Source organism: Quercus suber, unplaced genomic scaffold, assembly GCF_002906115.3.
Source record: "Quercus suber isolate HL8 unplaced genomic scaffold, Cork oak 2.0 scaffold_435, whole genome shotgun sequence".
NCBI classification, from domain to species: Eukaryota; Viridiplantae; Streptophyta; class Magnoliopsida; order Fagales; family Fagaceae; genus Quercus; species Quercus suber.
This window is the reverse complement of record NW_027069886.1, coordinates 462,196-479,338: the sequence shown is the minus strand read 5'-3', so window position 1 is coordinate 479,338 and position 17,143 is coordinate 462,196. Positions and strand designations below refer to the sequence as shown.

General features: G+C 31.9%; 1 protein-coding gene across 3 annotated transcripts; it reads left to right on the top strand.

The window, feature by feature from the left end:
- Positions 1-282: 282 nt before the first annotated feature.
- Positions 283-16,396, top strand: LOC111993994 (cellulose synthase-like protein E6). Of its 3 annotated transcripts, none has more exons than XM_024025848.2 (8): positions 283-643; positions 3,256-3,574; positions 4,066-4,206; positions 4,290-4,421; positions 4,683-4,895; positions 4,998-5,222; positions 5,326-5,673; positions 5,932-6,684. In XM_024025848.2, exons 1-8 carry the CDS (start codon positions 354-356, stop codon positions 6,475-6,477), a joined length of 2,214 nt encoding a protein of 737 aa, XP_023881616.2. In that variant the 5' UTR covers positions 283-353; the 3' UTR covers positions 6,478-6,684. The 3 variants fall into 3 exon arrangements, with proteins under 3 accessions (XP_023881616.2, XP_023881624.2, XP_065618023.1); XM_065761951.1 differs by lacking the exons at positions 4,683-4,895; positions 4,998-5,222; positions 5,326-5,673; positions 5,932-6,684 and adding exons at positions 14,250-14,462; positions 14,560-14,784; positions 14,889-15,236; positions 15,599-16,396 and having other exon boundaries at positions 289-643; XM_024025856.2 differs by lacking the exon at positions 4,683-4,895.
- The last annotated feature ends 747 nt before the right edge of the window (positions 16,397-17,143 follow it).

The window sequence follows — 17,143 nt, the reverse complement described above, 5'->3', positions numbered from 1 at the left end:
CCTAACGGCATATAATAATAAACCAATTTTAGAAAAAGTTTATCGGGAATTAAAAAAATTTTGACAATTTTTTCAATTCACAATAAAACTTTGTCAAAATATATTTAATTGAACCAACTACAGAAATAGTTTGTCTGTCCCATCAAGAACATGGTCACATGGGAAAGGAAGGTAATGGAGAAGATTATGATTTAAATTTGAAAGTTAATTCTAATATTACTCCATGACAAAAATCTCTTTTGTCTTTCTAGAAGAAATATCATTTCAACTACAAAAATTAGTGGTTTCCTTCTAACTTAATTTCTCGATCGTGAGACAACAAACACATACTCAGAACCACACACACACACACTATGGGAAAAGGAGGCGGCGGAGAAGACGAAGTTATGCTTCCATTGTTTGAGACAAAAGAAGCAAGATTTAGAGGTGCATATAAGGTGTTTGCTTTCACAGTCTTTGTTGGTATATGTTTGATATGGGTTTACAGATTGACTCATATCCCAAGAGCTGGAGAGCAAGGACGGTGGGCTTGGATTGGTATGTTCATGGCTGAGCTATGCTTCGGTTTGTACTGGATACTTACTCAGCCTTGTCGTTTTAAGGTTGTTTACAATCACCCTTTCAAGGAAAGACTCTCAAACAGGTTAGAGCTCTCTCTCTCTCTCTCTCTCTCTCTCTCTCCCATACACTTAGGTGAGAACTGTAGCCATGAATACAGGGAAAGCTTCATCTTGATGCAACTTCCTACTTTATTTATTTATTTATTTTCCTGTTTTTTCTAAGCCTTTTTTTCATAATTTTCTTTAAGTTGGCAACCCATCATCATGGTGACCAACTGATACAATAAGTTTGTGTATATATATCTCTCTGAAACATGATTTTAATCTTAATACAGTCTTGAGTTTTTTCTTTCTCTTTTTTTTTTTTTTAATTGGTTGAAATCCTAGAAAATATATGGAAAAAAAATAGTAATTATTTAGTTATCATGAAATATTTCAGCTTGGGATCTCAAGGAGGAACGAGCCCCATGTTAGGTGATTTTTGAAATGACTAAAATTTCTTCTACTTTTTTTTTTTTTTTTTTTGTGTGTGTGTGGTGTGTGTGTGTGTGTGTGTGTGTGTGTGTGTGTGTGTGTGTGTGTGTGTAAAATGACTAATATTTTCTATAAATAAAATATTGGCTGGAAATTATCTTCTTATGATGCATTTGTGTTTTCAAATGGACTTTTGAAAAGCATTATGTCTACAATATTTTTATAAGATTTCCACAACTAATCATAAGTAATTATTTTTACTAGCTATTACTTATTGGAAAAAAAAAAGTAATTTAAATAATGAATTCAAATTATATGCAGTAAAAAATGTCTCTTAAGATTTGTTGTGAATGTATTATTAAAATATGTGGACATATCCTTACTGAAAAGGTTTACATGAAAAGAAAAAAAAAAAACACACAAAAACACAAAATAGTAAAAATTAGGGAAAATAAATAGTTGATTTTTTTTTTTTTTTTGAAATGGTTAGAAATTAGTCAATTACTACACTAGGGTGGGGGCTTGGATACACATTGCGTTTAATGCATTTTGGTCTTCCTGCTTTTCCCTCTTCTTTTTTTTTTTTTTTTTTCTCCTCTGCTGCAGCACACATTTCAAGGGGACAAACGGCTACTGTTCATGTGCACTATTCATGTGCACATGAACAGTAGCCGTATATTTCTGACTTTTTAGCACTTTTTATGTGCACTATTTATGGGTACTGTGCACTGTTCATGAGACCTACAAAATTCACTTTTCAGTAACTTTTTCATTAAAAATAGATTTTACGGCACTATTCACACATTTAAAAATTATTTTGCTACAGTGTTTTCCATTTTCAATTTTGACAAAATAAGTTCTATCCAAACAGACCTTAGATATACAGCTTATACGTACTGCTCAACATCCCAAACCCAATGCATCTGGTACATGGGGAGGTACCACTTTGGAGGTGCCACTTGGACTTATTGGTTATTACAAGTCCAGTTGAAAAAGAAAAAATTAAAGCTATTAATTCTAGCAATTAATGAATAGCTATGCAATATTCAACTATAACCAATAGAATTTCATTTCAAAGAACTATCACTTGTATTATCGAGGAAAGTATACCATATTTCGGTAATATCAATTTAGCATCTGTTTTGATATTTTTTATCCAATAAATGAGTGACACTTGTTTCAAAAAACCACATCAAATTACTCTAATAAATTAATCACAATCTTCAATACTATCGGGAAGATAAATTAATCATTTATTGGAGTAGTCTGATGTGGTTTTTTGAAACAGGTGTCACTCATTTATTGGATACAAAATACTTAAACAGATGCTGAGTTGGTATTACCAAAATATAGTATACTTTCTCGTATTATCAATAGACCATATTATAGCATGAATGCTACTTAGTTTGTCTCATAAATACTCATTAACTCCAATAGCCCAAATGGAGTAGGATCGAGAGAATCCTATACAAATTTTTTTCTATACATGAAATTCATGAATGGAATTAATATGTGAATTTGAAATGTTCATGTATCCAAGATGTTATTTCAAATTCATTACGCAAGTATTATTTTTGTAGAAGTACAACCCTCAAATCTTATATTTTTTTGTAAAAATTTATATCAAGTAATTATATAATAATTATTTATTAAATCTATTAATTTTAAATCCTTAAATCTAAATAGAATTTGAGGAGGAAAAAGTTTACCTTCAAATTGGTTTAGAGGAAAATTCCTCTAACCTATTACGTGGTGATTGATAAAAATTTTAACATGTATTTTAGTCATAAGACCTATTTAATTAGTAATATCATTTGTTTAAATAACATATACATATAAATTTATAAGCCGTTATATAATGAATTGGAGAAGATTTCTCCAAAAAAAAAAAAAAAAGTCCTTTTAATAAGTTTTGGACGCCATGGTATGACCACTACCCGCAGGGCACTATATATGGAATCATTTGTTATTAGTATTATTTAGGAATCACATATGGTCAAATTAATGATTTTTATCCCAATGGAGTAGGAATCGCATATTGGATTCTTATTAATGCGGAGGGAAGGAAAAAAAAGGACCATTGTTAATGGTGGACTAATAATCTAATATGTTAGATCAAATTCCTCCATCAATTTCCTATAACAATTTTTTTTGGGGGGTAAAATAAAAAAATTTAGTCTCATTTTTTCCCCTCGATTTATACTCTCTTTGCATTTTACAGATACAAAGACAAGTTACCAAGTGTTGACATTTTCGTGTGCACAGCAGATCCTAAGATGGAGCCACCAAATATGGTGATCAACACTGTCCTATCAGTCATGACATACAATTATCCACCTGAGAAGTTGAGTGTTTATCTCTCTGATGATGGCGGGTCAGATTTGACATTCTATGCTCTCATCGAGGCCTCTAATTTCTCTAAGCATTGGATACCCTTTTGTAAAAAATTTAATGTCGAACCAAGATCCCCAGGTGCCTACTTCTCCCAACAAATTGACGTTCATGACATAAAATATGCCCAAGAATGGTTGGCTATCAAGGTAACTTCATGGCAGGTTTAGTTAGGCTAGGTTGATCGAACTAAAAGGTAAAAAGAATGTCATTACCCTAATAGTTCCCTTATGTTGAATCATGAATGGCACATGTCATCTACAAATTATAGTCAGTTTCACGGTTGATCAATTTTTCCTCAAATAATTTCAAAGAACAAAAATTTCAAACCCACTATACATGATTCAAATAACCATCTAAATAGTCGCGCGTAGCTTGTTTGGATGACTTAATATTTAATCTTATGTTAAAAAAATGAATACCGATGGATGTTTGATTTGAATTATTATATAATAAGTTGGAGGAGATTTCAAAATCTGTTGCAATTTACTAGCATGAGCCATGATATGTACACTGTGCCTAGGCGTAAACCATTGCAAGAGGCATGAACTGAACTAACTTATTGCATGATCCTTAACCTAGAATAATTGACTTTTCTTGATGACAAATTGGTTGATCACTTTTTTTATGTTTCTTAAAGAAACTATACAAACAAATGGAAAATCGGATTGATTCGGCTATTGAAATGGGAGAGATTCCAAAAGAAATAAGGGTCCAACACAAAGGATTTTCAGAATGGAACTCCAAAGTAACAAAGCAAGATCACCAATCAGTTGTGAAGGTAACTCTTGCATTCTCCCCAAAAAATTTCATGAAATACCCTTTTAAAAAATCTCTTTATTTATTATCATTTTTTTTTTTAAGATTATGATTGATGGAAGGGACGAAAATGCGGTTGATATATATGGAGGGCGATTGCCAACGCTAGTGTACATGGCACGAGAAAAAAGACCCCAGTGGTCTCACAACTTCAAAGCTGGAGCTATGAATGCACTGGTAAACTTTCAATATTTTTAACATGGTTTGTACATTCTCTCATAAGAACTTTACATTCAAATTATGTTCTTTAATTTCCCTGCAACATATAAATGTTGCTATTTGAAATGAAAAAAAGCATACAAATAAAAGTTTGTTTAGTTTGAAACATTTTCTATTATGATCACCTAAGCATTTGTGACCATGTCCACGTGATAACATAAATGGTTTCCTTTTTCTTTTTCCCTAGTATTTTGATAACATTTTCTTTTAAATGTGTAGATAAGAGTGTCGTCTAAGATAAGCAATGCCCCCTTTATCCTCAACTTGGACTGTGACATGTATGCAAATGATGCAGACATAATACGAGAGACACTATGTTTTTTCATGGATGAAAAGAATGGCCATGAGATCTCTTTTGTGCAATTTCCACAAAATTATGACAATATTACCAAGAATGATATTTATGCGTGTTCTATTTCGGTAGCTAATAACGTGAGTAATCTATGACTACACCCCCGTTTTCAAGAAGAGAAACCGACTTTGTTCCAATTAGTGAACTAATATACTAATTAATATTCATGGTTAAATATGAAGGTTGAGCTTGCTGGTATAGGTGGATATGGTGCAGCCCTGTATTGTGGCACTGGATGTCTCCATAGAAGAGAAAGCCTTTATGGTAAAGTATATTCTAAGGATTATGGAGGAGAATTGAATGTAGAAGCTAAAAAAAGTGCAGATAAAACTGTTAATGAATTAGAAGAAGTTTCAAAATTTCTTGCTAACTGTAGCTATGAGAAAGACACTCAGTGGGGGAAAAAGGTCTCTCTCTCTCTCTCTCTCTCTCTCTCTCCTTGTGTGTGTATGCATGCGCACATGTGCATTTGGAACTTTTATCTTGAAAATTGTAATTATGAATTTGCAGATGGGAGTGATTTATGGGTGCCCGGTCGAAGATGTTGTGACTGGCTTGGCTATCCAATGCAGGGGCTGGAAATCACTTTATTATAATCCGAATAGAAAGGCCTTCTTGGGTGTTGCTCCAACTACCCTAGATGTGGTTCTTATTCAACAAAGGAGGTGGTCTGAAGGCATGTTTCAAATATTTTTCTCCAAATATTGCCCTTTCACATATGGGCATGGCAAGATAAAATTGGGTGCCCAAATGGGATATTGTATGTATCTTTTATGGGCTCCAATTTCCTTCCCAACACTCTATTATGTGATTGTTTCTCCTCTTTGCCTGTTTCATGGAATTTCCTTATTCCCCCAGGTTTATTTCTTTTACCTTTTTCTTTTCTAATAGTATAAATTAATGCATAGTCGACATCATAAAAACAAGATATATGCGTTGTGCACCTTCAATAGCCCTCTGATTATGGATTAAACACAAAAATTTTCATTTTATTAAGTTGGGTGTGCAAACAATTTATGCAACAAGTCAAGCAGAGCGAAGAGTGCATTCTTATGATGTTCCATGTTTCACAATATAAAGCTTATATACACTGATTTCATGGTCTCATCTTTCCAGGTTGAAAGCATATGGTTCTGGCCCTTTGCCTATGTTTTTGTAGCCAGGAATGCTTGTAGCATAACTGAGGCCCTCAGTTGTGGGAATACACTCAAAACTTGGTGGAACGGGCAGCGAATCTGGTTGATCCGAAGAACTACTTCATACTTTTTTGGGTTCATTGACACCATTAGCAGGCAATTAGGCCTATCAGAAACAACATTTGCTATCACAACTAAGGTAGTTATAGAGGATGTGTTGAAGAGGTATGAGGAAGAAGTCATAGAGTTTGGAAGCTCAACCATCATGGTTACGATTATAGCAGTGTTGGCATTACTGCACATCTTCAGCTTAATTGGGGGAATCAAAAAGATTTTTCTTGATTTGGTGTTCATAAAATTAGACCAATTGATCTTGCAAGTTATTCTTAGCTTGCTACTTGTCATGATCAATATACCAGTGTACCAAGCACTCTTCATCCGCAATGATGAGGGTCGTATACCATCCTCAGTTTTGTTCAAATCTGTTGTTTTAGTTTCACTAGCTTGTTTGATACCTATAGTTTAGTAGCCATGCATTTGATGTACGATTATAGCAACATAGACTTTACTACACCTCTTCAACTTAATTGGGGGAATCAATAAGGTTTTTCTTGATTTGGAGTTCATAATATTGGACTAATTGATCTTGCATATTATTCTTAGATTGCTACTTGTAATAATCAATATACCAGTGTACCATTCTCAATTTTTTTCAAATTTGTTATTTTAGTTTCATTAGCTTGTTTGATGCCTATAATTTAGTAGCCATGTGATATATAGGTCTTCCTTTTAAGATAAAGTCTTTGATTTAGCTAGTACTGTTGAAGGCTAGAGGAGATGGTCTAATTTATGCTTGGATCATGTTGGCTCTATCATACACCACCCTTCTATTATATATATATATATATATATTGGTTAAAATAAGTTTAGGTAAGGGGAGGCTACCCGATATCAAGGCCAGGACAAGTCCAAGCCTCAGAGATGACTTACATTGGACTTATAAATAACCTATCAATGAGGATGGCTGTCAGCGAGACTCGAATCTAAACCTTTTATTTTGTAGAATATGGTAATTTCACCTTTTTTTTTTTTGTTAATATTAGCCTAAAAAATAATTATTTAGTATATCCAATTAACTTTATAATAAACACATTTTGGTCAAGAAAATTTACAACATTGAGGTGGTTTTTTGATAATACGAACACTATTTTTAATTAGGAATAACAACACAAACACTTGAATGTGCTTTAGGGATGGGGTGATATTGACATTGTAGGTGACATATATGATTTGGTTCTTTTTTTAGGATAAAATATTGTGATTAGTTCTTAATATCAAAGAAAATAAAAATGGCAAGACGGTAACCATATAATTTCTATCAATCATTGCACCGAAACCCCATCCCAATAATGATACATCCCACCTCTCCACCCATGACTTTTGGTCAATGAGGCCATCTATTTGACTTTTCAATAAGCCCATTATATATATTAGATAGAAAAGGTTGTTTTATATCATATTATTTTAAAGAATTAAAAATTATATATATTTTACACTATGATAATAAATGATGGGATTGGAATGGAAGAGGAGGTAAAAGATAACGATGAGAGTGTATAGAGTTTTTTTTTTTTTTTTTTAATAGCTAAAGAGGGCTGGCGTAGAAAATTGTGATGTGATGGAAAGAAAGAAAAGGAAGAATGATTAAGAGAGAGAGAGAGAGAGGGAGAGAGAATGGTGATGTGATGGAAAAAAAAATAATGATTAAGAGAGAGAGTGAGAGAGAGACTCAAGACAGAAATAAAAAAATAGTTAGAGACAAGAGATTGGCAGTATGTTATTAGTGCAATAGAGCTTGTATCTCATTTGTCGAACGTATGAGGTTAGCATCTCACAAGTAGGTAGGCCCCATATAAGAGAGATATTTAAGACAAAAAAAAATAATATGAGATGAGAGTGATTGGTGGTATGTTATTGGTGCAATAGAGGTGGTATTTCATAGGCCTTGCGCATGAGAGATTTAATCGGTGTAATAATGTTGATAATGATGATTCTAATTAATTCAATTGTTAAAGTCTCTGATGATTAAATAAGAGATTTGAAGTTTAATTTTCGTCTATAATACTGAAAATTTATTGGTATCTTAGTCTGATAATAAAAAATACAATAATCAAAAAAGTAAACGCCATAAATTAAAATTTTATTAAAAAAAATGTTAGAAATGATACCACACATTTTCTCATTTTGAATGCATATCTTTATGGAATTAGAATCAATAACATTTATCAAATTCATTATCCTCAAATAAGTGGTATGGCTTCAAATATATCATATCTAAAAATTAATAATTAGGATAATTATTAGCTTATATTGTATTGTCAATTTAAGATTTATATTTATAAGAAATTTACAATATTGTACACATTTACTTAATTTACAATACAAATATTCTTATATTAATAATACAATACAAATCTTATTAACATTAATAGTAAAATATAAAGCAATAACTTTCCTAAAAATTAAAGTTATGAAATTGAAAATAGAAACAGTAAATGTGAATGGTAGTTAATTCTAATTATAATATTACTACCGGACATCTCAGCAAAAAAATATTACTACCAGACAAAAAGCATTTATGTCTATTAAGCCTGTGTTTGGATTCCATGGTAAGTTGCGGCACGTTTTCCATTTCACGTTTTTTTTTTTTTTTTTTTTTTTTTTTTGAGAGATACATATACGTACACAGATTTACTGTATCAGTTGGTCACCTTGATGGGTTGCCGAAGGAAAATTATGAAAAAAAAAAGGCCTAGAAAATAAATAATTAAATAAAGTAGGAAGTTGCATCAAGATGAAGCTTTCCTGTATTTAACTCAGATTATTGGCTACAGTTCTCACCTAAGTGTATGGGAGAGAGAGAGAGATCAGAGAGAGAGAGAGCTCTAACCTGTATGAGAGTCTTTCCTTAAAAGGGTAATTGTAACAATCTTAAAACGACAAGACTGAGTAAGTATCCAGTACAAACCGAACCATAGCTCAGCCATGACATACCNAAATCTGTGTACGTATATGTATCTCTCTGAAACACGATTTTAATCTTAGTACAGTCATGAGTTTTTTTTTTTTTTTTTTTTTTTAATTATTGGTAGGAATCCTAGAAAATATATGGAAATAAAAAAAGCGAAATTATACTTTTATTCCCTATATATTAGGCCTAATTTCAATTTAGTTCTTAAATTGATTTTGCTTCTACCTCAATTAAGTTAACTAATTGATACTGTAAATTTGATGAGATTGGAGAATTTAAAGGAATAATTAAAAAAAAAAATCTGAAGAATGATTTTAATATTAGCAAAACCTCTTTTTTTGCAATAAAAATCGAGATCATGTTATGAAATATTGATAAAAAAAATATTAATCCAATAAATAAAATAATATTTTTATCAAATAAAAGACTAGAAGGAAAAAAAAGTGTGGAAAATCTAGCTTCAGAACATTTTTTACAATATTTTCACAACAAATCTTAAACTGTAAATTGTTACTAACTATTATCGGTAGTTAAAATAGTAATTTAAGTGGTGAGTTCAAATTAAAACAAGTAACAACTTAATACCTAGAATTTGTTGTAAAAATATTATAAATATAATATTTCTCAAAAAAAAAATACACAAAAAATTTTACAACAATTAAGTTGGCAAACTTTTAGTTTTACTAGTTTTCATCTAAGTTTACCACTAACATTACTTTTTTACTTACCATTATCAATCTGTTTTGACAAATGTTTTGTGTCTATAGAACTTCTCACAAATAAATAAAAATTTATGTGGGTCAAGTTAATTAGTAATCTTGCAACTATAATAAGAAAATAAAATATTTAAAAAAATTAAAATCATATCTAAATATATAAAATGCCTCAATTCAATTTTTGCCTTAAGTCCCTAAATGCATCAAGCCGATCCTAAATGGTAGTCTAGTCACAATTGTGGTTTCTTATAGTTGTTTTTAAAGTTCATATCCTACCAGTATGTGCTCTCTATGAAACTCAATATATATCCACACAACACAAACTCAACTAGTTCAATATCAATTTGAGATGTAACAAAAATATATGTAAAATCTATCCAAAATCTCAAAAATATCAACCTAACATAATTATATAAATGAAAATAAGGAAAGAAAATATTGAAATAATTTGGGTAAGATCATAGTTTTATTGAGATAAATCCTAGAAAATATCTTGATATAAAATAGTAAATATCAATTACTATGAAATATTCTGTATGAAATCTCAATGAGACCAAAGTTAGGAAATTTTAAAATAACTGAGGACAAAATTTAGTTACAAAATTTGTTGTAGCAATCAAATCCTTAAAGTTTGATTCAATTGAGTGCTTAAAATTTGTTCCATTTTACAATTAAATCTTTCAACTTTTAAAAGTTAATAAAATGATTACTCCTTTTTTTTAAATACATCTTTGTATATGCAAAACATTTTCTTATCAACCAAACATTAAATAGAGAATTATTCAGCAAATTCAAATTCAAAGAGTGAAAAATCTTTTTCTAAAAAACAAGCTCAAAAAGAAAATTTTTATTTTATTATTTATTTCACTTCAATTCGATATGGTAATTGTGAACCATCATAGTGGTTATATGACATTCTTGGAATAAAATCTAAAAATATTGTGCCATTTTTTCCCCTCAATTTATACTTTCTTTGCATGTTACAGATACAAAGACAAATTACCAAGTATTGACATTTTCGTGTGCACGGCAGACCCCAAGAAGGAGCCACCAACTATGGTGATCAACACAATCTTATCAGTCATGTCCTACAATTATCCACCTGAAAATTTGAGTATTTATCTTTCAAATGATGGTGGGTCGGAGTTGACATTTTATGCTCTCCTAGAGGCCTCTAGTTTTTCTAAGCATTGGATACCCTTTTGCAAAAAATTCAATATCCAACCAAGGTCCCCGAGTGCCTACTTTGCTCAACAAATTGACATACAAGACATCACATATGCCCAAGAATTGTTGGCTATCAAGGTAAGTTCATGACATGTTTAGTTAGACTAGTTTATCCACTTAAATAATGGGAAAAATTACACTTCACCATCCTGAATTGTACCTCTAATTACATTTTGGACTATAAATTTTTCAAATGGATGTTTTGCATTCTAACCTATGACCCTTGTTATACTCTATACCCGACGTAAAGTTTACTGTTAACTTGGATCGAAATCTAAAGTTTAGGATGCAAAGTGTAATTGAGAGTACAATTTAGTGTAGTGAAATGTAAGTTCTCTTTTATTTTTAAGGGATTGAGAAGATAGACAATTAAGTCTTTTCACGTAATGTCGTATTTTTTCATACAAGGTAACGACATAATGCCAAGTATAACAAGAGTCATAGTTTAGGGAGCAAAATATGCATTCGAAAAGTTTATGGTAAAAAGTGTAATCATGTGTATATTTTACCCTAGAGTGGTAATTAAAGTGTAATTTACCCTAAATGATACAAATTTCATTACTCTAATAGTACCCTTAATTTGAATGGTAGTGAGTTTACGTTGGATTAAATTCTCCTTCAAAAAAATTTAGAGAAAAATTCTTCAAAACAAATGATTCAATTAACAATCTAAATACTCATGAGACTTTTTTGGATGGCTTAATGAATTATATGGTTAGTTCACAAGCAGGGGCGTAGCCAGGAATAAATACTTGGGGGGGCCGGGTTGTAACAGATATATACTAAATATAATTCTTAATTTTATTGAATACAAAATTATCAACTTTCATATATCATCATATACTTGAACATGTTGGGAATTCAACCGAAATTCCAAACCTGTGAGAAACAAAAAAATAGAGAAAACAAAATGCTAAAAGAAAAGCAATCACACGCACATTACAGTATTTACATGGTTTGGTAATATGCCTACGTCCCTGGAGTTGCAGAAATTTCACTATCATCAAAGAAAATTACAATGTGCAGCTACAATATGACTCAAAAATTAACCTGAAAAGAATTTTAAAAAATAAAATTCTAATTAGAAATTTTTTCCTTAATTATATGGATATTATTCATACTCAAGAAAAAATAAAATTTTCACTATAATTTAAACAATCAAACCCATCAATCATCATCATTCCTATTATTAAAATTTTCCTGTATTTTAATTTTTTTTAATACAACTTTAATTAATAATAACCCCTTAAAGGCTTAAACAAAAACAAAAATTAAACAAGCATGGTCCCCACATCTCCTTATTCTTTTCTTTCTGTCTCTGTGATACACTTCCCAGTATTGTCTACCAGCCCTAAAACTCAGCAGCATCAGTCCTCCAGTCCAAAAAAAAAAAAAAATTCTGACCAATTTTTTCTTTCTTCTTGCTTTCTAAAACAAATCACTCAGTATATTTCATTGTCAAATTTTAGGATTTGGAACTTGGTAACTGCCTGGTGAAGTGGTGAGTTTTCTTCTCTTATTTAAGCACTAGACCTACATCTATTTTCAGTGTCTTTTTTTTTTTTTTTCTCAACTATCTACACCTAAATATTCACATGCTTTTTATATTTTCATAAATTTTTAGAGAAATATATGATTGAAGGAATTGGGATGGAGATAATTGATCTCTGAAGCTCCATGTTTTTTGACGACTAGAAACGAAAACGAGAAATGGGTTTTATTGATCAGTTGGTTTAGAACACAGAAGAAAGATTGTGCCTTTCTACGAGCATGAAAATGTTTTTTTTTCCTGCTTTCTGAAAATAAAAATAAAAATAATGTTAGAGAAAGAGAGAGAGAGAAAGAGGGTGTTTTTGTTTCGTTATTGCTATTTTTTTTATTACCAAAATGAAATAGAAAAGGGTGCTTCCATTGCAGTTACGTGTTGCTGTTTTTGTTGGATTCTGTGAGCACTTTGTTTCAAGTAAAGAACTTGGAAAGGCAAGAAAGAAATGTCTATCTATCAAGCCTTGGATGGTCACTAACCAATGATAAGGAGATTGTTTCAATTTGTTTGTGATGACTGATGAGTCTTGAAGGGAAGAATATCTACAGTTGTAGGCAAATAAGCATTGCCACACGGCCCACCCATTTTTGCACTTTGTGATTCTGTGAAGACAGGTAAAATTATTTTGATATATTACATATTTTTGATTAGTTAGATATCATGTGGCGGTAGAAGTTGTTAAATTGTTTGGTTTATGTTGTGTACAAATCNTTTTTTTTTTCCTGGATGCGCGTCTGGCACTGTTCATTGTCCATGAACAGTGATTTTAGGCTTATGAACATGCCAAATGCGTGAACAATAACTTTTTATATTTTTGTTTTTTTTTTTTTGTTTTTAGTTTTAGAAAATAAGTTGTATCCAAACAGACCATAAATGTATGTACATAAGCTGAAAGATTACCAGTGCATTCATAGCTCCAGCTTTGAAGTTGTGAGGCCATTGGGGTCGTTTTTCTCGTGCCATGTACACTAGCATTGGCAATCGCCCTCCATATATATCAAGCACATTTTTGTCCCTTCCATCAATCATAATCTTAAAAAAAAATGATAATAAATAATTTTTTTTTAAAAAAAAGGTGTATTATGAAATTTTTGGGGAGAATATAAGAGTTACCTTCACAATTGACCGGTGATCCTGCTTTGATACTTTGGAGTTCCATTCTGAAATCCTTTGTGTTGGTCCCTTATTTCTTTTGTAATCTCTCCCATTTCAACAGTTGAGTTAATCCGATTTTCCATTTCTTTGTATAGTTTCTTTAAGAAACATTAAAAAAAAAAAAAAAATGATTAGCAGTTTATCATCATGAAAATTCAATCATTTTAGCTCAAGGGTCATGCAAATAGTTAGTTGATGCCCCATGGCATGGATTAAGACTAAGTATTTGCTAGGATTAAGACTAAGTATTTGCTAATTCAAATGACTATGCTTGTGAACATGGGCGGAGCCACGTTCCCCTGGGGGGCCGTGGCCCCTGCAAAAAAAGAAAAATTTCCTAGAGAGTAGGTATAAAATTTTTTTGGGCCCCCCACTCTTGGACATCCAAATGAGCGTCCCCAAAAAAAAAAAAAAACGCAATGCAAGAAACGTAATACCCAAACGCCACCTTACTTTACATTCTCCCAGTAGAACTGTACTTGCAACACATGTTCTCTAAATTTTTTTCAATGTCTTGTAAGCATATGTGTAGTAATGATGTAAGTATTTGTGACCCTGTCCACTAGGTAATGTTATTGATTGCTAGTTTCCTACTATTTTGATATTGTATTTCAAATGTGCAGATAAGAGTGTCATCAGAAATAAGCAATGCCCCTTTCATTCTCAACTTGGACTGTGACATGTATGCAAATGATGCAGATACAATACAAGAAGTACTATGTTTTTTCTTGGATGAAAAGAGAGGCCATGAGATCTCCTTCATGCAATTTCCACAAAATTATGACAATATCACCAAAAATGATTTATATGCATGTACTCTTTCAGTAATTAATAATGTGGGTAATCCAGGATCAATAGCTTTGTTTTCAGAAATATCAAACTATATGGATTATTTGGTGGAGTAACATACTATATTCTTGGTTAAATATGAAGGTTGAGCTTGCTGGAATAGATGGATATGGTGCAACTCCGTATTGTGGTACTGCATGTTTCCATAGAAGAGAAAGTCTTTGTGGAAAAGTGTATTCCAAGGATTATAGAAAAGAATGGAACATAGAAGACAAAAATAATACAAATAAAACTGTTAATGAATTAGAGGCAGCATCAAAAATCCTTGCTAGTTATAGCTTTGAGAAGGAGACTCAGTGGGGGGGAAAGGTCTCTCTCTCTCTCTCTCTCTCTCTCTCTCTCTCTCTCTCTTTGGGTGTGTGTGTATATGTATGAAACTTTTAATCTTGAACACGGTAATTATAAATTTGCAGATGGGGCTAATTTATGGGTGCTCGTCTGAAGACGTTATAACTGGCTTGGCTATCCAATGTAGGGGCTGGAAATCACATTATTATAACCCAAATAGAAAGGCCTTCTTGGGTTTTGCTCCAATTACCTTAAATGATGTTCTTATTCAACAAAAGAGGTGGTCTGAAGGCCTGTTTCAAATATTTATCTCCAAGTATTGCCCTTTCATATATGGTCATGGCAAGATAAAATTGGGTGCCCAAATGGGATATTGTATTTATCTTTTATGGGCTCCATTTTCCCTCCCAACACTTTATTATGTGATTGTCCCTCCCCTCTGCTTGCTCCATGGCATTTCCATATTCCCTCAGGTTTGTCTCTTTACTATTCTTTTCTTATAATATATCAAGGTTTAATTCTAGTCAAGGTCCAAGTTTGTAATATAATTCTAATACATATTCATTATATCTGATCTTATTTAAAGTGTAAGCAAAGTAATCATAATCTTACTTAGAGTGTAAGATAATTAATTATAATCCTACTTGTACTTACTTGTAATGCAAGTATTGTAACCCACAGAACTTTATAGTAAATATGTAGCCATCAAAGATTTTTTCTATGGATGTAGGTCGTTAAGGCCGAATCACATTCCTCATATTAATGTATTAGAATTCTTATTGAATCAATTACAGTAATACGTTTACTTATTGATTTCTTGGCCTCTTCTTTCTAGGTTAAAAGCCTATGGTTCCTACCCTTTGCATATGTGATTGTAGCCAGAAATGCTTGTAGCATAGCTGAGGCTCTAAGCTGTGGGGATACACTTAAAGCTTGGTGGAATTGGCAACGAATGTGGGTGATCCGAAGGACTACTGCACACTTTTTCGCATTCATTAACACCATTGTTAGGCAATTAGGCCTCTCTGAAACAACATTTGCTATCACAGAAAAGGTGATCACAGAGGATGTGTCAAAGAGGTATGAGCAAGAAATCATAGAGTTTGGAAGCTCAACTATCACGTTTACTATTATAGCAACATTGGCAATGCTAAACTTCTTCAGTTCAATTGTGGCAATCAAAAAGATTGTTTTGGATTTGGAGTTCAAGGTATTGGACCAGTTGATCCTGCACCTTAGTCTTAACTTGCTACTTGTCATGCTCAACATACCAGTCTATCAAGCACTCTTCATCCGCAATGATAAAGGTTGTATACCCTCTTCGATTTTGTTCAAGTCTATGGTTTTAGCTTCATTGGCTTGTTTGATGCCAATAATTTGACATATTTTTAATGTAACGTATATCAAATCTTACTAGCCATGTGGTATGTTGCTCTTCCTTTAAATAAGGCCTTGAATTGAAATTCTACTGGTGAAGGTTAGGGGGTGATGGTCTTTTCCATTAAGAAAATTTAAAAAGAAAATTTTTTTTTCTTTATATATGGGAGACTTCATCCCAAATTTGTTTCGAACCCAAGTTCATATGGACTATGAAGTGCTAAGATCTATATGATGTATCTATTTTTCTGCCTAAGTTATGTGTGATTAAGGATCCCTACTAAATTAATACTGATCTTTCTTCTTTTCCTCAACAAAGCAAAGGTGTCTCCTATCGTGAATTATTTAGGTAATGTTATGTTGGCATTTCCAAAATACTTCATTTATTTTGGGGAAAAAAAAAAACTTTTTTCTATCTCTTTAAAAGCACAAAGGATGCTTCCCAAATGCGAACAATACTATTTCTTTATAACAGCTACAACCACAGCCTAGGCATTCAAACAAGATCTGCTAGGGGTAGAGAACGAGTCCTGGATGACAATCATTCAAAATAATTTGGGATGTATTCCATGAAGCTAACTTCACATAAAGTCCCAGCAAAGGACATATATTGCACTTCCATTGCCGTGTGAGTACAGGCAAGTCTCCGAACTTGATCTACACTGCCATTGCTTCACATAGATATGTCATATGTGAGCATAGGTGTTCGATTTGATGGTGTGTATGTGTGTGGAACAGGAGAATTGTATATACTTGAGGGAATAATCAAATACTTGAAAAGGTTTGTACTTTTTTTTTTTTTAAGTGCCAGAAATTTGAATCTATACATACATTATAAAGCATCTCTAGCAGCCTTTTCAAATTTTTATACTGTTTGAAGAATGAACAATTCATTTTACTTTTTGCCTACCTACTTTTCAAATACACTTTTCAACAAATTCTTTATCATTTCTCTATCATTTTTAAATATTCTTTCTTTAATATATATTTTTTTCAATCTTCC

Excerpts from the sequence above, each read along its gene's own strand:
- LOC111993994 (XM_065761951.1), top strand. The coding sequence starts at position 354 with ATGGGAAAAGGAGGCGGCGGAGAAGACGAAGTTATGCTTCCATTGTTT. Across the intron at positions 4,422-14,249 it reads CTGGAGCTATGAATGCACTG|ATAAGAGTGTCATCAGAAAT; the intron begins GTAAACTTTCAA and ends TCAAATGTGCAG. Across the intron at positions 15,237-15,598 it reads GCATTTCCATATTCCCTCAG|GTTAAAAGCCTATGGTTCCT; the intron begins GTTTGTCTCTTT and ends TCTTCTTTCTAG.